The sequence below is a fragment of the Electrona antarctica genome (assembly GCF_951216825.1).
Source record: "Electrona antarctica genome assembly, chromosome: 3".
In the NCBI taxonomy this organism is placed as follows: domain Eukaryota; kingdom Metazoa; phylum Chordata; class Actinopteri; order Myctophiformes; family Myctophidae; genus Electrona; species Electrona antarctica.
Window position 1 is genome coordinate 44,754,842 of NC_136808.1, and position 22,994 is coordinate 44,777,835.

The 22,994-nt window shown below is 42.7% G+C and overlaps 1 protein-coding gene across 3 annotated transcripts in view; it reads left to right on the forward strand.

Moving 5' to 3' along the window:
* Positions 1-2,646: 2,646 nt before the first annotated feature.
* The window catches only part of rasa3 (RAS p21 protein activator 3), a 55,178-nt gene continuing 34,830 nt past the window's right edge, over positions 2,647-22,994 (forward strand). For all 3 annotated transcript variants that reach the window (XM_079496895.1, XM_079496896.1, XM_079496897.1), the window contains exons 1-3: positions 2,647-2,863; positions 22,201-22,318; positions 22,912-22,994. The exon at positions 22,912-22,994 is cut by the window's right edge and continues 21 nt beyond it. In XM_079496895.1, coding sequence (XP_079353021.1) covers positions 2,809-2,863; positions 22,201-22,318; positions 22,912-22,994 — 256 coding nt within the window. In that variant the 5' untranslated portion in view covers positions 2,647-2,808. The remainder of the gene's footprint in view (positions 2,864-22,200; positions 22,319-22,911) is intronic.

Genomic DNA, 22,994 nt, shown 5'->3' on the forward strand with positions numbered 1-22,994 from the left:
ATTCTGACTTAACTTGTCACGTATCTCATAATTAACTATTACTCTGCATGTGCATTTTGCTTTGCCTTTACCATGCTTTTTTACATGCAAGGTAATAATATAGAGTATAGACTATGTGTCCTCCGGTAATGTGCTGTGTAAGTCACAGTTGTTTATGTGGGGAAAGTGTTAGTTGAGGACTCTGCAACAGGTTGACAAGAGAGATGAGACATATAGCCTAATTAGATTTAGGGCTGTTCTAAAAAAGTCACAGCTAATCCTAAGGCCTTGGCCACCGGAAGTGCTGTGGCCAAATAACTTTCTTGGTAGAGGAACTGTCAACCGCTCTGCTGTCCCACTTCACTGCTGGGCTGGGCTTGCAGTGCAGTGCTATTTTGAGGAATGTGGTCATATACTGTTGGGTTGTTTTCAGAGTCCTGGACGGCCCAATGAGCTTAAGCATGGACTGATGATGAACCTTCGCCTTTTCCCTAGGTGGCTCTTAAATCCATCCCAGACTTGCGCTATCCTTACCATCACACCATTACAAGGCCTATATATACTCTCCATTCATCTCATCTTTTAGATTAGACCCAATTTAGTTCAGTGTCAATGAAGTAACAAGGTCTGTTGTGATATCTTTCTTGTATACTTGTATTTAGTGAATGTGCCTGGATTTTAATTTTACATAGTTGAGCTGATTAAGTCAATCATGAGTTAATTGTTATTAATAATTGTTATTATTACTCGTAATTACTTAGTAATTTGAGATAATGGATTATAAGTATGACAGGAAGTTATAAAGATAAGATCAACTTTGCATGTGTTATACTGATGCAAAGTTTGATGATCAAATGCTATGTTGATGTGATGAATGAAGGTGGGGAAACAGATATAACTACCAGAGAATGGCTTTTGAATACTTAATATCTAAAATATATTTCATATTAGGTTCTCAAAGTGGGGCCAAGGCAGGCAGTTCCAGGGGTCATTGAGGGAGTTCGGCTTCCCCAGCAAAATCCCACCTATGTAAATCTAATCCAACAACTAACTCTTGTCCCTGGCACAAATATTTTCAAATGGGCAGTCTGGGTCAGTCTGTCGGTGTCCTTGATATGAAAATGTTTGAGAACTACTGCTGTACGTCAGGCCTACTATCAGCCTTTATTTGCTTATGGTCGCAAATGTAATCATTCACTTTAAATTCCAGATGCTTGAAGTGATGGAATTTTGTGGCCAGACAATTAAGCTTTCAAGGTCATGGATAATATGATTTAAGTCAAGACTGTTTATAGGGCGGGCAACTCTCGACTATACACACTGGGTCCAATCAATGTAGAGATTGGGAGATCAGCCATTTATTCTGTGAAATGAAATTAGTTCTTTATTCGTTCAGTTGTAAACTGCACCATGCATGCATGATGCACTGTCTATATAGCCTACAATACACACAGCATGGCATGCCACATGTTGAGGCTGGGACTTAACAATGAACACAAATGTAGGCTACTCTACTGTTCAGTCTGTTCTCTAATGTGTTGTGTTGTGTAGGCTAGAGTTGAAATTGGGATACTGTCAATCAATATTCCCCCAAATCTCCCGAGAGCAGATCCCCATTCCCAACATATTGGATGATTGATAAGCATAGTGTATCATCACTTGACACTTTGGTGTTGCAGTTGTAGCCTACACTTAGCTAAGTGATTGATTGATTTGAGATAGAGGATGTGGTGGTGGCACCGTGGCACGGATCACTGGCATATGATCAGGGACGGATTAACCCCCATGAGGGCCCCTGGGCCGCTAATGTTTTTCGGGCCCCCATAGCGTGCGTGCAATCTTTTTGTGTTTTTCCTGATCACCTTTTTGACCTAAATGTAACTAAATCAATGGCCAATTTCAGGGCCTCAAACCCAATACCATGCGGTCCAGTTTCCTCGAAGGGCCCCTGAGAGCCACGGCCCCCTGGGCCACGGCCCCACTGGCCCAATGGCTAATTTGGCCCTGCATATGATGATGAATGATACTGTGAGTCTAGCCCAACCATAGACCGGGGACTGGGAGCCCACCCAGCCCAACTGTATGTAAGGGGTCATCCCTATGTTCCCCAGGTTCTATGTTCCCCACTCAACTATAGCACTCACTCAACCAAAAAAGGTTCTATGTTCCCCAATCCCCACTCAACCATAGGAGGTTGCTGTGGACAGTTCAGATGTCCGCCTACCAGTGACATCATCGATAGGGGCTTTCTATTCATGGAAAGTTAACATGCATGTCATTATGGAAGGCATTGTTCTCACGCTAATACAAATTTATATATTTGATTTATTGAACGCCCAGGCCAGGATAAGTGGTCAAAATAATAAATGCGCAAAAATAATCTGCCGTGTTTTTCACTTCACATCCTACTGTACACTGTGAACAGTTTTTTTTCTCGCGCCGGTTCCCAGTGCCAATCCAATTCGTATGCGATGAAAAGAAACCACAGTCATGACGATCCGTTGGCACTGGGGCGTAAAGGGAGGGTGGCGTGGCGCTGGCGTGGCGTGGCGTATAGTGTGGGACTGGGACCACGCCCCCGCTGGCACCGCTGAGCGCTGCTGCTGCTGCTGCTCTCCGTTCTGTTCCCAGCCTCACAGCCAGCCAGCCAGCCAGTAGCAGCGGTTGGGGACGGACGGAGAATGATCGCTGCCCTGGTGGAAGCATAGATGTACAAAACCTCTGGAATAGCCGTGCGCTGGAGAGGCCGAGACCAGATCCATTCACCGTGGAGGATAGTCTTCGTCTGGTAGGCAAAAGGGGACCCCCGTGCGAAGCCACAGCGCAAGCATGGCGGTGGAAGAGGAAGGTCTCCGAGTTTTCCAGAGCGTTAAAATAAAAATAGGTAAGCACCAACACAGAGAGGCAAAGAAGGGATTCCCTACCCCCAGTCTGCTCTGCTCTGTGCGCGCGTCAATGGATGGCTTGGCTGTGCATGAACGAACGGGCCAACTCGGCAAATGGGGGGGTTTGACTGGGAGGACAGATCCGTCTTGTTCTTGCCATATTGTAATTCAAATCACACGCTCCACTCGCTGTGCACAGATTTCAAAACGAAAAAATGGTCACAGTATGTCCTCAGATATCTTTACAAATGAAATGGATGGAATTGTGGGAAGGAATATCTACAGAGAGATTGCAAAGGATAGTAGCAGCCAGGCTACAGCGTTGGAGAGTTGGATTATATATAATGTTATTTTGTAGCAACGTCTAGTGTCGAGCGAGAAAACACAGCTGCAGATACAGATGGTTTCGCTGGTTTCTTTTTCCACGCGTGGAATTTGAATAAACCGTGTGCGGTGAAAACATCCATTCATATTATCGTTGCAGCTCGATCTGTCTCGCACCGTCAGGCGCTATATTATAACGACGTTCTTCTACTAGGCGAGGTAATCAGGGTCACCCGAAAAGTGTAATAAAGGACACTGCCCCTTTTCAAGATGTAAGGCCTTTATTAAACGATTGAAACTGTGTTGTGATGGATGTTTAGCGTCAACGATATTGAGCGTGCATAAGCCTGTGTTATAAAGTGGATAGTCCCTGCGCTCAGTGCGCTGCGTAGGCTATGGCTTGTGGGCTCAGCTGTATGGTATGGAGTCTGGTCTGGTCTATGCTCTATGGTCATTTTCTGCTGTACATATGAAACAAGTTTTAGAGTTTTATCTGAAAAATAAGAAATTATGAGTGACTTATTGCTACAGTTATAGGATAACGTTTTGTCAGTTTAGATTGCCCCGAGATAGGCTATAGGCCAGGGCCAAGGGATTTGCCATTGTCCATGTTATCCTTTTTATAGATTGAACAACCAAGGTATAATCTTGTTGAGCGTTTCAAAAGGCTATATGAGTGAGGGGATATATTTTGGTATCTTAATCTTGATTTCCCTTTGATTTACTAACTGCAGCCTCTGCAGCCAGGTAGCCTACTCGGTCGTTATTGTTTTGACTTCAAACATGCGACAGAACAAGAGGAGTACATGACAACAAACACACAGGCTGTGGGCTGTGCTGTTGTCAGCCAGTAACACAGCTACGTTCCGGAAGCCACATAACGAATATCCTCGCTGTCTTAAGCTGATAACAATTTAGGCTATATTCTGTTGAATCACATACAGTATGTTGGTATCAGTCTCTCTGGAAAACAACTGATAAGTCAGCAGGGCATGTGGCATGATCTAAAATAATCCAACTTGATACAATTTCTATCTATCTATCTATCTATCTATCTATCTATCTATCTATCTGTCTATCTGTCTATCTGTCTGTCTGTCTGTCTGTCTGTCTGTCTGTCTGTCTGTCTGTCTGTCTGTGTGTGTGTGTGTGTGTGTGTGTGATTAGCAATTTTTTGAAAATGGTGGTAAAATAAAAATATCAGTCAAAACATCAGTAACCGGGGGTTTAGGTCTAGGACCTTCCAAAATTGGGATTGGCGTTTACCACACATTAGCATCTACCACACACACACACACACACACACACACACACACACACGCACGCACGCACACACACACACACACACACACACACACACACACACACACACACACACACACACACACACACACACACACACACACACACACACACTAGTGGTGGGTATTGCCTGCAACCTCACAATAGATCTGTATCACAATACAGAGGCCAAAATGTGATATATATCGATATATGTTGATTCCAAATAATGACCATGCATGTATTTACAAGAGCTCTTCTTCAATATTCTGTAGCAAAGGCTAAGCCTTTAAGTATTGCACAAATACAATGAAACATTATAGGCTCACAGAGATCTTTAAATTAAAATAAAATCCACTTTGTGGCTTTATTGTGCATTGCAATACACCATGTGTATGTTCCATCGTCTGGAGTATATATCGATATATTGTCATATCGATTAATTGAACCCACCACTAACACACACACACACACACACACACACACACACACACACACACATTTCCTTTTTATCTCTATCTATCTGTGTCAATATAATTAACATCTAAATAAATAAATAAAATAAAACGTGAAAATATCATCACCTTCGAGACTAAGGCTTACACTTTTTGTTGTTGGTGTTCTATTATGCTGCTTAGTGCTGAATTTGTCATTTTTTCCATACAGTTACCTACCTAGCAGCAGCAGCTAGCAATGATAAGACAAGCCAAATTCCCTGTCTATCTGATCCCCATTGCTCTCTAGTCCCATAGCAGTCTCTATGTAACCCAAAGTCAGAACCGGAGGTGGTCTTTTCACTCCTTTGGCATGTGACAGAGGCTGACTCCAAAGTTGAAAATCAGCTACATATCTGTATGAGGAGGAGACTGTGGGAGGGTGGGTTATTAAGGGAAATAAGAGAATTTCTTATTGTTGTGTTCAGTCTGATGATGGCTCCTCAGTTTCCTGAAGGAACACGTGTAATACGGAAACTGAACAGGGCTACTGGGCCTGGGCCCACACTGTCCAGAGAACACAGGAAACAGGAAACTACCCCCAATTCACTTCCTGATTGGCTGGAAGAGACTACAAAAGAGTTGTGTTTTTTCCTGCATGGCAACAAGCTAATACAAACCAGATGGACTAAAAGGAGAGAAAGCTAAATAGATAGACAGTGGGGGCCTGGGGGGGTTAGAGTGGGCGGTTATTGTGTCACACAGGCTGTGGTTAGTGTGTCAGTGATTCAATACCTCTGTCAGTGCTTGGGGACAGTGGAAATCCTCAGTGGCCCGGACATTGCTGCTGGAAACTCATGGTTTAATCTACAATTGAGTCAGAATAGCGGTCGTACTGTATATGGATTATCAAAAATGTAATATAAATACATATTGTATGTGTTTTCATTATCAGATTAATTATTAAATACATAATTGCGAAGGTTGCATTGTGTAGGTCGCATTTACTATGAAAACCTGCATCTCCGTGTTTTAGTCACACCTCCACATATGGTCACGCCTCGTGACATCACACCTCCATATATGGTCACGCATAGTGACATCATTTCTCCATATATGGACACGCCTTGTGATATCATGCCTCGTGACACGTCACGCCACCATATATGGCCATCTCCATATATGAAGATCATGACTCTGACCTCATCTAACCCTAGATAACCATACATGGAGAAGACTGCAGGATCATCACCTAGATCTGCATATATGGAGCCGGCCAGCAACTATACATCTGACTTCAAACGCTTCTCGCCCTCAGGGCGTCTTACTGGTTAATAATAACAATAAAATCTAAATGTTTGTGAGCAAACAATATTCTATTCTAATATATTTACAAAAGATAAGATAACTAATCCTGAGTGTTACTCTGAAAGTGTACAAATGGCACAAAATTAACCAGCAAGGGTCCATTTGGTTCCATTTTTTCACTTCCAACAGGGCTCAGGCTCAGGTGTCTAACCACCAAAAGACCACAAGAAAGGAAAATTAAGTTTACACACAGAGAAACTCTCTTCACTGTCGTTTATTACATTGCATTTGATGTTTAGAGTGGTATAGCTCTTTTTGAGAGGCAGAATCTGTCCGCCTACACTTCTACACTTCTGTACACCTGTCATTCTGTACTGCTGAGGCCTATATGGAAGATAAACTAGATTAAAACGGGGCAAAGATAGTGTCAGGTTTAAGTTGTACACAACATGAATGAACAGAAACAGCAGCTTATGGCTGAATTCAAGAGGCCAAGGTGGATGACTGGGCCATCCAGGAGACAGAAGTGTAGTTATCAGTGACGGAGGCGGCAGCCCCTTCCAGAGGTTCCCAAACATCCTCCTGTCCAGACTGAGACACTAGATGGGGGGCTGGAACGGCAAAAGCACAACAGAGTGGTTAGACACTCCTTGTTTATATGGAGCAGGGCTTGACATTAACTTTTTGAGGCACTTGTCCCTCTGACAAGTACATTTCCCATTCACTTGTCCGGGCACAAAAGTCACTTGTCCGGAGCACAAGCACACACACACACACACACACACACACAAATACATTTTAAATTAACTGTAAGTTGGTTTTGGTGAATACATGTTTGAATTTTTGTTGAATATAGAATGTCTGTGATCTAATATACATTTCATGTATTCCAAATACACAGCCATAGATCGTTTCTATCCACGCACGGTTAGCAGACTGACCTCGTCTGCATTTAAACTTGTATCACTGCATGTGCACTCACCCAATAATTAATTCCTAAGGCTTGGAGTCGTTTTGGGGACTAGTTTCATATTCATTTGAAAGTTCTGGCAGAAAACGTATATTCAGTAAAATACGGACAACATTCTCTCCGGCGAGGGGCCCGGAATGAGTGCAGGACTGAACATATCAAAACTTCCTTTAGGAAGCAAACATGTATGGGCCACATAAAAATAGGTGGTGTGATCAATTACCACCTGTCAATTGTGTGCCCCGATACGTTTGTGCTTCCCAAATATCAACTGTTCCCAAAGGAAGTTTTCATATTTTCAGTCCAGGTTTTCCTCATGTAAAAGTGGCGATATGTTACTTAAAACACGTTTTCTGCAAGAACTTTCAAATGGATATGAATCTAGAGCGCAATATCTGACTCCAAGTCTTAGGAATAAATTACTGGGTGGGTACAAACGCAGTAGTACACACGCAGTGCTACAAGTTTAAATGCTGACATGGTCAGTCTGCTAACCGTGCGTAGATAGGACCTGACATGGTCAGTCTGCTAACCGTGCGTAGATAGGACCTGACATGGTCAGTCTGCTAACCGTGCGTCTATTTGGAATACATGAAATGTATGTAAGATCACAGACATTCTAGGGTTATTACCAATATTGGAAAGGTGATTATTTGGAAAGCCAGACAATAATGCTAGACAATATTGTTGGCTGCTAGGAGCGTTGCAGAAAAAGTGAAACCAAGAGTCACTTGTCCAACGTACAAGTAAAAGTTTGATGCACTTGTCCGGAAAGATTTATTGTTCCGGACAAGCGGACAGGCCTTAATGTCAAGCCCTGTGACGGTATCCCACTTTGCTATGACTGTATTTTAGAACGATGCAAAACATCTATTGGGTCCGGTTGCACAAAAAAATGTGCACATAAAGCACATGGAACTATGATATTTCACTGTGTGTTTGGGGTGGAGTGGGTTGAACTTGAACTCACATGTTTTCATGCATGAATGCAGACATGCATGTGCAACGTTTTTTCCCAGATGAGCAGCTTTCTTAGAAGCAGTTTGCAGTAAACATATGTGTTGACTGTTGAGACCTAGACTATGTTTCTGCCCAGGAACTTTAGGCTGGTGGAATAATCCGGGTTGGGTACAGCCCTGGACTGGCTAACATGCTCCACAACTTCACAGTGCCATGGAGGAACAGTAATGAATCGGGCCAACATGCAGGCTAAATAAGGGGTAAATAAAGAGCAGGAGTACTAGATGCCCATGTCACTCCTGCGGGTGCCCTTCAGATGCCCTGTCGTAAAAGTAGACCACCTGAACCCTCCTCCCCATTGGGATGACCTCTAAGTGGTGACAGACCATGACACTGGCACGTCACAGAGGACATGGAACATGATTGTCCACCATCACTATTCGCTATAGACAATCTTTGACATGTCAGGAGCAATTTAAGCACATTTACGTTATGTTCTTGTTGTGTACCAACCAATCATTTACACGGGAACTGGCCGAAAGGCAGTGACTCCACCCTGACACTGATCCTATCAGGTGTTTCAACAGCAAGTACTCTCCCGTGGCAACATTAGCAATGTCAACTTACCACACAGGGACAAACTCTTACACCAAAGTTACTTTCCCCTTCCTGTGCTAGCATAAGATAGCATATCTACGAAGCATTGCCCATGGTTATTCTGTATGTGTCTGTGTGAGAGTATGTTTATACTCTTTGACATCTGGGGAATTTATTGATTTGTGACATTTACGAACTTTGTCATATGGTACTTTGGGAATGTGTGTCTTCATGTTAGATTGAAAAAATGTCTGTTAATGTGTGCGTGCCCGTGCGTATGTTTGTGTGTGTATGTGTGTGTGCATGTTTGTTTTACATATTTTTCCACTGAGACAAAGGTGTCGGTGTGAACATTAGCTCTCTTCTATGCAAGAGTGAGAGCGTAGTTTGATCAGTAACTGAAGACTGGTTTATCACAGACCCCTAGGGCTATGGTGCAAAGCGCAGCCAATCTGAAATGGCAAAACCCCACTTTTCATTCTGTCCTTCTGAACGGTCGACTGTCGTGCATGTGCATATTATGCTCCAGCACAGAGCAGCTCAGCTCTCTTCAGTGTGGTTTCATTAAGCTGTGTGAATAATCATTTGTGGTCACTCAGCGGCATTCAAGTCGACAGTCTAGGCACGGTCACTGAGTTATCTGAGATAGGTAATCCTTTGGCCTGGCTCGCAAGGCTGGGTGTACCTACTGCTGTGAATAGGTAATTAACTAAACCAGTTGTTAATTAAGTCAGATTATGAGGATAGAAGCTGAGACACACACAAATTGTCACATACACGCCACGCACATACTGTGCACAGAAACACAAAGTTTGTTGTTTTGTGTGTCTTTCCGCAGTTTAAAGGGATAGTTTTTTTTTAACTTAAGTTGTATGAAATACTTGCTATTAATATAGTGGTTGCAACTGTATCAACTTTGACCCTTCTTTCACATGGAACTATTTTTTGGGGCGGAATGGCATTGGTACAACCTCCCGTAATGCATGTTTGCCAACCTTAATGCATGTTCGCCAACCTTAATGCATGTTAGCCAACCTTAATGCATGTTCGCCAACCTTAATGCATGTTCGCCAACCTTAATGCATGTTAGCCAACCTTAATGCATGTTCGCCAACCTTAATGCATGTTCGCCAACCTTAATGCATGTTAGCCAACCTTAATGCATGTTCGCCAACCTTAATGCATGTTAGCCAACCTTAATGCATGTTAGCCAACCTTAATGCATGTTCGCCAACCTTAATGCATGTTAGCCAACCTTAATGCATGTTCGCCAACCTTAATGCATGTTCGCCAACCTTAATGCATGTTCGCCAACCTTAATGCATGGTCGAACGGGAGGTCGAACCACGGGGAAGTCACCATTCTTTGGGCGTAGTGATATGGACACAAAAAACATAGTTCCGTGTGATAGAGGGGTAAAAAATGAACGAAAGTTGCACTATATGGTAGAAATAGGTCAACAACACAAATTACGCTAGTTTTGTGAATTTTAATGCGTGGCCCCCTCTGCCCCCCACAAAATGACCGGAACTACTTAATATTTCACCAAAGCCAGACGGGACTCGGGCAATCAATTAATACAGTTGCAACCACTATATTAATGGCAAGTATTTCATACAGCTTAATTTTAAAAATTCTGAACTATCCCTTTAAGGTCAGTTCGGGCAGTGACTGTTATTTAACTTTATTGATGTTTGAATGATGAAAGATGGAGTGCCGTGATTTTTTTCCACCCTAAAACATGATCATCAGGTCTTATTGTTATATAAGGAAGTATAATTTTTTCAAAAAAGTCTCCAGGAAGAAACCCTAAATACAAAGTTAATACACCATTGCACATAAAAACGACTCCAGGGTGTCTAATGAAGTACTGTCACCTCATAGACACATGAAAAACTGGAAAAATACAAAAAATGTGGCACTCAGTATTAGTATTGTTCAAATCAAATCAAACTTTATTTTTAGAGCACATTTACAAAGAACAAAGGTCAACCAAAGTGCTGTACAAGATAAAAAAAAAGAAACAAGCATACATAGAAACAAGAAACACAAATAACATAGTATAACATCAAAGCAAAGACAGGTATTACACAAGTTAATTTTGTCATAATTATTTAACATAATTAAAAGCCAGGAAGAAGAAATTCGTTTTAAGTAAAGATTTAAAGGCAAAGGTGTGACCCCCCAAGATAATATTTTTTGAACTTAGGACCCCCCACCCTGACAAGCTCTTGGAATTGTAGGCATTACATTACGTTTGACTCGGTTCCACTGATACATATTGTGAAAATAGTTGAACTACAAGTTCAACTATTATATAACTAAGTCATATATTTGAGCAAGTCAGTATATGTGTTTATTACACGGCTTGGTTGAATGCTTGATTCTGATTGGTCAATCGCCAAATTCATATCGGTCTGTTATTTCTGGATAATGACCGCTCCGCTCTATAGCAGACCGATGCCTAATCAAACCCTCGGAGCACTGGTCTGCTGTGTTTGGCTGATTTACTGCTGTTTCCAACATGACAGCCATGTAAATACACACACAGTGTCATTCACAGCAAAATATTTCTCTCAAAAATATTTTTGACAAATATTTGAGTGAGAAATAGACGAAGCAGTACCCGAAAATGCATTCTATTTGATCACCTCACTTTCTTGTTTTCCGACTGTTAGTGCTGCAGCTGGGCAGACGCCGGCCAGCGCGACACTTTCATTACCAAGCAAGGAAATACGAGTCGTTTTGTTGTGTTTTGGGTCCATTTATCAATTTATGTATTAAGTAGCCATGTAATAAGTGGGATAATGTATGGCTGAGTGGTCATTGTTTATATATAAATCACCTTCAGGCTGATTAACCACCTCCGCTGTCACGTCGGTGGTTAATCAGCCTGTCTGTGATTTATCTATAAACAATGACTCGGCCATACATTATCCCTTACATAGTGTATAGCACTGTATACCCTGTATTATACCACAGGTCGTTTCGAGGAAGCAATCTGATTGGTTGAAACAGCCTTCTAGCCGTGGGTTAAACCAGCACCATTCACCACCTAATCAAAACAAAGAATTCAGCTGCTCTGCTCTCCCAGAGCGCTAGCAAACTCGGTGGCTAGGCTAGCTAGTTTCTTGGGACATTTGTGGTCGTAGTGACTACATCTGTCATTAAAAAATATATTCTTTCAGCGATTTTCTTAGTTTTAAGGGTAACTGTTGTATAATTGCAATATTACACTCGAGGGTGATGCTTCAGTGATGCTTGCGGAACTCGACTTCGTCTCGTTCCTCACCGCATCCCTGTCGTGGCAATAATCACGTTAACCCACACCCTCTCGTGTAATATTGCTTAATACACATATACTGTTTGTTAGTTTGTTTACTGTTGAGTGAGAAAACAATGTTGTACAATGAGTTAATCATTTGAGGACCAAGTATTAAGTAGGTATAATATTCTGCTCAAACTATTTCTCAAGCTGTCTGTCCTCACGCACGCACGCGCACGCACGCACGCACGCACGCACGCACGCACACCACACACACACACACACACACACACACACACACACACACACACACACACACACACACACACACACACACACACACACACACACACACTCTCAGAGTCACAGGCAACTGAGTTGTTCGTTGCCTTTTAAACTACATCTTGGATCCAGTTGAAATTCCTTTCTCCTCATCTCATTTCCTGTTGTAGCTTTCTCCAAAGCTAACCACTCTCCACTTTTCTATCTGACTGACCCCCTCTCTCTCTCTCTCTCTCTCTCTCTCTCTGTGTGTGTGTGACTGTGTGTGTGTGTGTGCGCGCTTGCGCGTGTGCGTGCGTGCGCGCGCATGTGTGTGTGTGTGTGTGCGCGCGTGCGTGCATGTGCGTGACGTGTGTGTGTCTCTCTCTGTGTCATGCTTTGTCCCCCCTCTTTTCTGTATCTTTCCCTCCCTCTCTCTATCGCCACCATCTTTTTCTTGATATCGCTCCAAGCCCATACTGTCCATACTGCCCATCCTACCTTGCACACCTGCATGTGCCCTGAATATACCCCACATGTGCCCTGAATATACCCCACATGTGCCCTGAATATACCCTACATGTACCCTGAATATACCCCACATGTGCCCTGAATATACCCCACATGTGCCCTGAATATACCCCACATGTGCCCTGAATATACCCCACATGTGCCCTGAATATACCCTACATGTACCCTGAATATACCCCACATGTGCCCTGAATATACCCCACATGTGCCCTGAATATACCCCACATGTGCCCTGAATATACCCCACATGTGCCCTGAATATACCCCACATGTGCCCTGAATATACCCTACATGTACCCTGAATATACCCCACAGCCCACATGTGCCCTGAATATACCCCACATGTGCCCTGAATATACCCCACAGCCCACATGTGCCCTGAATATACCCCACATGTGCCCTGAATATACCCCACATGTGCCCTGAATATACCCCACATGTGCCCTGAATATACCCCACATGTGCCCTGAATATACCCCACATGTGCCCTGAATATACCCCACATGTGCCCTGAATATACCCCACATGTGCCCTGAATATACCCCACATGTGCCCTGAATATACCTGGCTGCAGGTAACAAAGGAAAAGGGCGTACACCTGAGCATTCTCTTGTGGGTTAGCTTCCACAAAGGTTAGAATTATGAATTGTGACTGTGTGCGTGTGCACGTGTGCATGCGTTTGTGTGCATGTGTATAGTGCATAATTGTGTGTGCATAGGATTTCAACAACATTGTATGTATCAGACAGTGTGTGTGTGGTTGGCTACCATGAAAATAGTCAAATAAGAGGAAGCAGAACAAAACAACACATTAACTGCATTCGTTGCATTTCTTCCTTTGCTGGTGCTTCCTCATTTATTGCATTATTATTTTAGATCTTCAGCTCTGTTTTTCTTTCTTCTTCAGTGTGATTGTATGTTTAGATTGTATGCTATTCATTCATTTTTTTTTAAATTCTTCTCTTGTTGGAGCTGTTGGGGGAGAGTGGTTAGGTTAATTAGCAGATCTACAATCTCATGTCATATTCGTGTTGTGAACTTGTAGATCTGCTATTTTGGTGTGCAACATCGGATCACATCCAATCATGCAGGCTTCATGCTTTTGATCTCCCCCATGTTATTTGTGCACACACACAAGTGCGCACAAGCACATGTGAATGGATGTGCGTCTGCGTGTTTGTGATCTGTTTTTTTACTGAAATGCTAGGGCAGAATATTCTCCAAGGGCACACAACAGAGATGATTCTTGCTTGATGAAAGGAAGAAGATGGTGTTGTTGTTCCGTCTGCTTATCTTGAATCTTGAAGAGATTCAACACAATGAGTCACAACCTGTGGAGGAAACAGGAGGTAGAGAGAGAGAGAGAGAGAGAGAGAGAGAGAGAGAGAGAGAGAGAGAGAGAGCAACCGGAATAGGAGAAGTGAAGGTAATTAAAAACAAATAAACCGGATAAACCGGGGCTGGATGGAAACCGCAAGGTTGCCAGTTCGAACCCAGGCTCCCCCAGAGTTACTGTCGAAGTGTCCTTGAGCAAGACACTGAACCCTAATTGCTCCTGATGTGCCTTGCATGGTTTCCACTGCCATCGATGTATGAATGTGTGTGTGAATGGGTGAATGTAATGCACAATCTATGTAAAGCGCCTTGGATAAAGGTGCTATATAAATGCACCATTTACCGGAAAGGAATGTTTGAAAAAGAGGACGACAGAATAATTCAAAAAGGAGACAGTGATCTCTACCTAAAGATGACAGAAGATTAAATGGGCAAAAGAGGAGTGCTGTCAGAGATGATACACAGAGTGGGATAAGAGGAGAAACCATCGGAAAGAGAGATGGACTGCTAGGGTAGGGGATTAGAGAAAATGGTTTTACAGATCTCTAATCACAGAATGTATTGCAGGTTACCAGAGAAGCTTATCTGTGCTACAATCATAAATCATGATAACAGCACATACACAAACTCTCTATCGCTCTACATGAACCTACTTGATTAGGCTGAATAATATAGTATCACAGTGGGTGTGTTGGATTAAATCACGACCAACCAAATGTTTGTTTGCTTTTCGTTACCTTTAAGAGCAGTGCACTGCTCTGTGCAAGGTTGCACTGGTAATTTTAACAATGTCAAGAAAAGCCTTGGAAACCAACATTTTCCCAAGAGCAAAGTGACGTCCTTGTGCAAGGAAGGAGGTGCAAAGTCGTCAAATATCAATTCCACTGCACCTCAAACAGACCACCAAGTGCAGATGATAAAAGATTATCTTGGGAGGAAATAACAAACACACTTAATATCTGGTCCTATGAGAAGCGTTTCTCAGTAGGCCAGTTCATAAGCCCAATTCATACTCACCAAATAAACTAAGCAGACGGACACAAAACATTTGTGCTGCAAATGTTCACTCTATGTCAGCATGGACACATTTTTGTGACCTGTCCATTATGTGTAATAATCTATCTAGTGGACTAGTCAGTAAGCCTTTCATGAAAGATAAACTGATAGTGAAGGCTTAAAGCCTTCAATATTCTCTGTGACTGTGTGTCAGTTTTGCATTGGTGGATACAAGCATTTATCAATTGTGGGTGGGGATGCATAAAATCATGCTTAAGTGTTTTCCAGCACATACAAGCATAACATAAAGCAGGTCTGTGTAATTTTGGAGAAATCTATCTGAGCACACAATTTCAGTGTGTCTCGCTATGCTGGTAGAGCTGGTCGGGGGCATACGTTAGTCCGGCATTTCAATAACAGTCCGACATACACACAGCCGGTTAAGACACATACGTGGCCGGTTAAGACTCACCAGTGGCTTCCGCGTGCAGTTAGAGTTAGGTTATGGTTTGGGGTAGCTCTGGTCCATAGCTCTAATGCGTTGCATTTAGAGCTATGTTACTCTCGACTTCCGCCGCTCGCATGAATGCAGACCAGCCTCTCGTCTTTAGCGTAAATAAAAAGAACGTTTTTGCTACTCACCAAAACAAAGGCGGGTTGTGTCATTAGAAAGCCTACTTTCCTTAGTGGGAGCACTCTAAGCCCCCCACCACACGTATAAATGGTACTTTTTGGCCAAAAGGGGATTTTGTTTCCACCGGAAAAAAATACTTTTAGTTACTCCACTGCGCCTTCTACCGATATTGCCCAGAGAATTGCCTCATAGAGAATATTTTTCCTCCGGTGAAAATAAATCCCTTTCTGGCCAAAAAGTACCGTTTATGTGTGGTGGGGGGCTCAGAGTGCTTCCACTAAGGAAAGTAGGCTTTCTAATGACACAACCCGCCTTTGTTTTGGTGAGTAGCAAAAACGTTCTTTTTATTTACGCTAAAGACGAGAGGCCGGTCCGCACTCTGCATTCATGCGAGCGGCGGAAGTCGAGAGTAACATAGCTCTAAATGCAACGCATTAGAGCTATGGACCAGAGCTAGGTTTGGGGTAGGGTGCTGCACTATTATTGCGTGTCTGACTGTTAGTACGTCGGACCAAAGATATGCACCCGACCTGGTCCAAGCAGGCAGGCGGTGGACAGCACAAATTAGGTCCTTGTTGATCCCTGAATTGCAGTAAGATGATGATTTGTTTCTTCACCCTTTTTCCAAACGAACGCAGCAGGACCTTGAGTCTTGTTTTATTGTTTTGCAATTTTTTGTTTATACCAATTTAGTGCATGCAGTCATGCATAATAAACTAAGAACTACTGAGTAATACACAAACTGCAGTCTGCTGTCCAAGTAGGACAGTGATAGTGACCCACTCTCTCACTCAACAACACAACACAGTCTGACACTGGATCATGAGGGAAACAGATACCAGACACTTCCTGTTCTAACGTTATTGTTTGTTTTAATAGACAGTAGGTTTCTTTTCTTTTCTGCATGAATGTGTTGATGTACACCTTTTAAGGGCACTAATGCATTGTATACAAATCGTGAGGTCATGGCATTTCTTTTGCCCTTCTGCTATTCTCTTGGCCTGGTGTCAAGCTAAGAATCAAGATACTCTCACACACTCATTTGAGAAAGCTGTGGTAATCCCATAATGTTTTGGTTACTAGGACGGACGCCGCAATCCAGTCAAAGGACTGTACTGGTCACAAATTAGTGTAGGACAAAAAGAGATTATGTTGTGTTGTTTAGAGGCAGGAGCAGTGACTAATAAGGAAGAAAGAAATGAGAAGATCGACAGGGGAGACTGGAGAGAGAAATTATACTAGGGAAGAGAATGGATAGACAAGAACATAAAAGAAAGGAGATGAGACAGGCTGTAGCATCCTGTGCTGCTGCTGCTGCTAATCCCTTGATACACTAACACTGTGCAATGACGTCAGTGTCCTGCACATACATAAAGACAGGCCCAAATTGTGTGTGAGGAAAGCAAGTTGAGGCATGTGCTAAATATTGTGCTTAAGATGTTCCTTGCCACAATAACCTTTCACTTATGAATGAAAGTGCCATCATGTTGTGAATGAGACATTGGAATTTGGAAGTCACTCACAGTCTCTTGAGTAGACACAGTCAAGCAGTCTCAGATTTATCACAAACAAATGTCACAAACAACACCCCAGCCCCATTCCATCCTGTCTTTATGGACCATATATACGGTCAGAAAGGTTAGGAAACCATTTATAGGGTAAATATTGCAAAACCAAACAAACCAAACAAAGCAAAGCACACCCTATAAAGCAAAGTACACCTTTAATCAAAATTTGAAATTTACGTTTCTTTTTTAAAGTCACCTACACAGGATTTGTGTCAATCTGCAGTTTTACCTAAGCAATTCAACCCAATTCATAATTTTCTTAGTTCAATCAGATTCTGCAGTTCAATTTTGATTAATTGTATGTGTTTTATGTTGTGTAACCACCTGTGTTGTTTTACCTCATATTTCCACATACACACAGACTGTTTAAAATAAATTAACTACAAATGGACATATAAAGCAAATATCTTAAAAAATGTTCTCCTGGCAAAGCCTGCCCAGTGCTCACGGAGACACAGACACCCTACGGTTTCTTTCTTCAACTTTTCTCCATCCACACATTGTATCCCCCCTTTTACCCTTTACCTGCATCTCTGAATGTAACATCAATTAGATGATTTGTCATGAAATGGCAAATAATCACAGAATGTCACTGCACTGAGAGACAGACAGCTGCTGTATACGCCCACAGCTGCTCTATACATCTCCTTACAACAGTGTTTTACCGGATTTTACCGTTAGTGCTAATTTGCTAAATAACACCATAAAACCGCCATTACCCTTTTCATGTCACACACCCCCTAGAGCAAGGGTGCCCACACCTTTTTTGACTTGAGAGCTACTTTCAAAATGACAAGCTCAACAAGATCTATACCCACCAAAACAATATTACCGAATTGCTGAAAATAGTTAAACAATGTACCTAAGGGGGCTTTGAAATATATTAATGGCATATAACACTAACGAGAGTGGAATGGGAAATACAGGGGGAACACTTTGAACTGATGTTTGTGATACAATACTTGAAAAAAAGTATTGCGTTGTGGGTTTGAGCTGAGGCCCTTTTTGATGTCAATCAATCAAGTCACCTTAATTCAAGTGGAAGATTTATTTATTTATTTTGCATTTAAATAATATTTTAGGGCCATGTCATGTGATCTACCTGCATGGCCTTTGTGATCTACGGGTAGATCACAATCTACCTTTTGGGCACCCCTGCCCTAGAGGGTGTTCGCGCACCACAAGGGGTGCACGCATAGACATATAAACGTAGAAGCCCTTTCCGGCTGTGGAGCGTATGTGCTCAAGGGAGGGCAAAAGTTTCCCGAGATTCCTTGCAAAGCAGCGCGGAAGCATGAGCGTGCGTCACAGAGCGCGCATGTTCGGGTCTGATAAGTCCCGGAAAAGATGCGCTGTGATTGGCCAGTAATCACTTGAGTGGCAGCGTGACGTAACGTGTCTTCCACACTTCCGGCGTACTTCCTCTCCCAGTGTAAATTCTTCCGCCCCTCCTTCAACACACATCGCTCCAACCAACTGCAGCGGCCAATGAGGCATCTATTTTTTAAATATCCATGGGTGCACGCACCACAGTTTGAGAAGCCCTGCTCCAGACCATGTGGTGTCTCATCCCCATCCTGGTATGGTGAAGGAGTTACTCTGTTACTGCTGGGCCATGACAGTGAGTGATTTGCTGGGGCTCCAACCCCACTGCTAAGTGACAGCATCAGATTCTAAAGCAGATAATGGAGTGCTATTGGAGCAGACTATACTACAACTTCAGGCTAACACACTTGTAACTAAAGACTACACAGAGTGTGAGAGTCCCAGGGCTATGAGAAACACTGTACTGACTAACATGGATAGATGGCTTTACAGAGGTTATATTGGTCCTCAGGGACTGGAACACTATCTTTTGTGGTGTGTGTGTGCGTGTGCGTGTGTGTGTGTGTGTGTGTGTGTGTGTGTGTGTGTGTGTGTGTGTGTGTGTGTGTGTGCGTGCGTGCGTGCGTGCGTGCGTGCGTGCGTGCGTGCGTGCGTGCGTGCGTGCGTGCGTGTGTGCGTGCGTGCGTGCGTGCGTGCGTGCGACTGCATGAGTGTGTGTGTCTGCACATGCGTGTGTGTGAGTGAGACAGTGGGTGGTGGTTGGACCACATTCTTGTGAAAGGGAGTGCTATCTGTCACACGTTTGATGAACAGATTGAAGCTGCAGCAGGACTCAAAGGATATGTCCCACGCAGATTCTTTCATTCACAGATCTGACACACACACACACACACACACACACACACACACACACACACACACACGCGCACAGCGTGAGACAGTTTTGTAACGTGTATGTTTTTAGGGAAAACAGTTTGACTTTCTCAGATTTCCTTTGGAGTAGACTTGTTCCAATACCAATGCCAGTATTGGAACTCTAATTTCCAGATTGTGTGTGGGTGTGTGTGTGCATGTGTGCATGTGTGCGTGTGTGCGTGTGTGCGTGTGTGCGTGCGTGCGTGCGTGCGTGCGTGCGTGCGTGCGCTAACATGAGAACATGGCTTGATATATTTGCTTCCCTAGCAGAGCTAAGCTCATTACACGTGTCATTGTGTCACAGGATTTGGTGATGTAATGTTAAAGAGTGGTATTGGCTATTTGGCTCCTGAACAGTTACATCCACGGAAACACAGTATATGTCCAATATAAATGTACGCACTTACACAACTACTGTACACAATACACTTCAGATTGTTCATTCAACTCTGAGAGTGTACTATAGGTAACCAAATCCATTTGTTTATATTTGTATACACTCTCAGATGGATAAATGAACATAAATATTGTACATGTTATATTATATTAAACAATTCCAACATTCCAAATAAGTAAATATTGAAACACTTAATTTGAAGAGGTATGCATATAGCATAAATCAGTGGTTCCCAAACTTTTTTGTGTCAAGGACCCCCAAATAAACATTTATTAGGCCACGGCCCCCCCATTTGAAAACATATGCCAGTGACCCCGATAAGGGAGAATTTGTACGGCTCTAGCAGTGATTCCGAAACATATTAATTTCATGGACCCCCAGTTTCACACGCATTATGCTACAGATCCCCGATTTAATGGCATTTCTATCTCTGGTACCCCAATTTATATTGTAAAACCACTGTTAATTTAACTCTGAGAGTGTACAAATGTAACCAAATGGACCCGTAATCCATTTGGTTCCATTAGTACACTCTCTGAGTTACAGACCCATAAGGGTCCATTTGGTTCCTAACTATCTCTAATTGAGCTAGGTAGTGGTACCCCCTGGAACTCCCTCAAGTACCCCCAGGGGTCCCCGGACCCCACTTTGGGAACCCATGGCTTAAATGACACCTACATAAGCACCACTTGACACCAAACATAGACAATAGGCCTACACATAACCGTTCATAAATGTTTGTGTTACCTGACATAAAAAGCTCATTATGTCTCTTTATTGTCATTATTGACAACTGACTAGTTGTCAGTTTACATATTCTGTATACTACTGATATGTTGCCACTTTCAGCATCAGAACGACATAATACTTGGCATTTTCCTTTTGCATGTTCCTCATTCGGTCAAAATTGCATACTCATTTACATGAAGTGACACAGCTGGCCAACCTAGACAGGCAGGAAAAGGTCACGTAAGAACAAAGGGCAGTATTCTGTCCTAACATTTAATAGCTGTTATGAATTATGATACCACCAGCATTGTATGTTATGTAAGATTTTACAAACATGGAAATTGTTCTATTGTAATTTCTAATTTAACCCATTTCGGGCGGGAACCCCTTTTGGTGTTTTAAGAATTATGTCATGCTTTAGCTGTTGAAAAGTAGCAGATCTACAAGCTCATAGCGTGCCAACGAGCTTGTAGGTCTGCTATTTTTGAAAAGTTGTGAAAATGTGGCTCAAATCTTTGAATATATATTTCAGAGCGAACATTTTTAACTAAAATATTTGCTTCTAGGGGGTCCCTGGAACTACATATTTTGAGATGGAGGTCCGTGGCCCAATACAGATAATTCTGGGGGTCCTTGACATGAAAAAGGTTGAGCACAACTGACATAAAAACATGGGTTTAGCCTTATTTTAAATCGACATCAGTCCAAAATGGGTTAAATACTAAAGCTCATTACACACCAGGAGCGACGTGAATAAACGATATGATGTCATTATTTCACATCAAACCAATGTATTTTAGTGATGCCTCAACAGGTTGATGACTTGATGCCTACCATTGCGTGGCACATCTATGCACAGAATGTCTATGTTCACAGGCTTCTGTGTGCGGCCTAAAGGAGCATCTGAGCATGTGCAGCACTACACGTCTTACACCATATGCGTTTGGGAAACCCAGCCAATGTCATGCACTGACTGACATTGACTGTCAGGACACTGTTGTGGCACTCGGATTTGATAGAGATGAAGTGATATAAATGAAATAATAAATTAGTTGCAATCTGCCTGACTGCCTCCACCATTCTCTCTCCAACTCTCTCTCACTCTCTCCCTCTATCTCTCCATACCCCCCCCCCCCCTCTGTCTCTCTCTCTCTCTCTCTCTCTCTCTCTCTCTCTCTCTCTCTCTCTCTCTCTCTGTCAATTCAATTCAAATAAGCTTTATTGACATGAAAAACATGTTTATATTGCCATAGCAAAGTAAAACAAACAAAAAACTAAGAAATGTGTACAATTAAAAGTGAATAAGGAAATGTGGAAACAGAGCTGTGAAACTTATAAACACGTTCTCTCTCTCTTTCTCTCTCTCTCTCTCTCTCTCTCTCTCTCTCTCTCTCTCTCTCTCTCTCTCTCTCTCTCTCTCTCTCTCTCTCTCTCTCTCTCTCTCTCTCTCTCTCTCTCTCTCTCTCTCTCTCTCTCTCTCTCTCCTTCCACTCACCTTTCTGCAGGTGAAGCAAAGAACATCCCTCCATACCCAGGGCCTAACAAGATGAGGGACTGTTACTGTACTGTCAACTTGGACCAAGAGGAGGTCTTCAGGACCAAGATCATAGAGAAGTCCCTCTGGTACACCTACTCTCTTTTCTCAGCCTCCTGCACGTTATTGACCACATGCCATTTGACATTTGACACAGTGTGAGGTATCAGATTTGAAGAAGAATGGTCCTATCTTGCGTGCCACCTTAACCCCTTATGCCTAAACGTTTTAGGATTTTTTTTTTTTTTTAAACATTTTTAATGGCCCTATATGCCTGACGACTCTGTAAGAAAGTGCTTGCATATATTTGAAAAAATATATAATCATATTTTCCATCATACAAAGTTTTACACTACTGCTCGCCTTATGAGAGCAGAATCATCTCTCAAATCAGAGAGAGAGAGTTGTCTTACAGTATATTATGCTGGGGCGGGCCTGGGCCGCAAAAAAAACACATAAAAAAAGCCGGGGCGGCAGTGGCTCAGGTTAGAGTGGCATCGCCATGCCACACGTTTCTGTAAATTATGGAAGAATTCTTGAAAATCTTCACCTATAACAACATTTCCAGAATAGGGTTCAAAGTGGCTAAAAAAGGATGGCGTGCCATGGTGGATCAGCCCCAAAGAGAAGGATTGTCATTGTTTGGTTAAAACTACTCCACTTTCTCTCCTCTCTTCTTTAGTCCATTTTATGGTGAAGATTTCTACTGTGAGATACCACGTAGCTTCAGACATCTCTCCTTCTACATCTTCGACAGGGATGTCT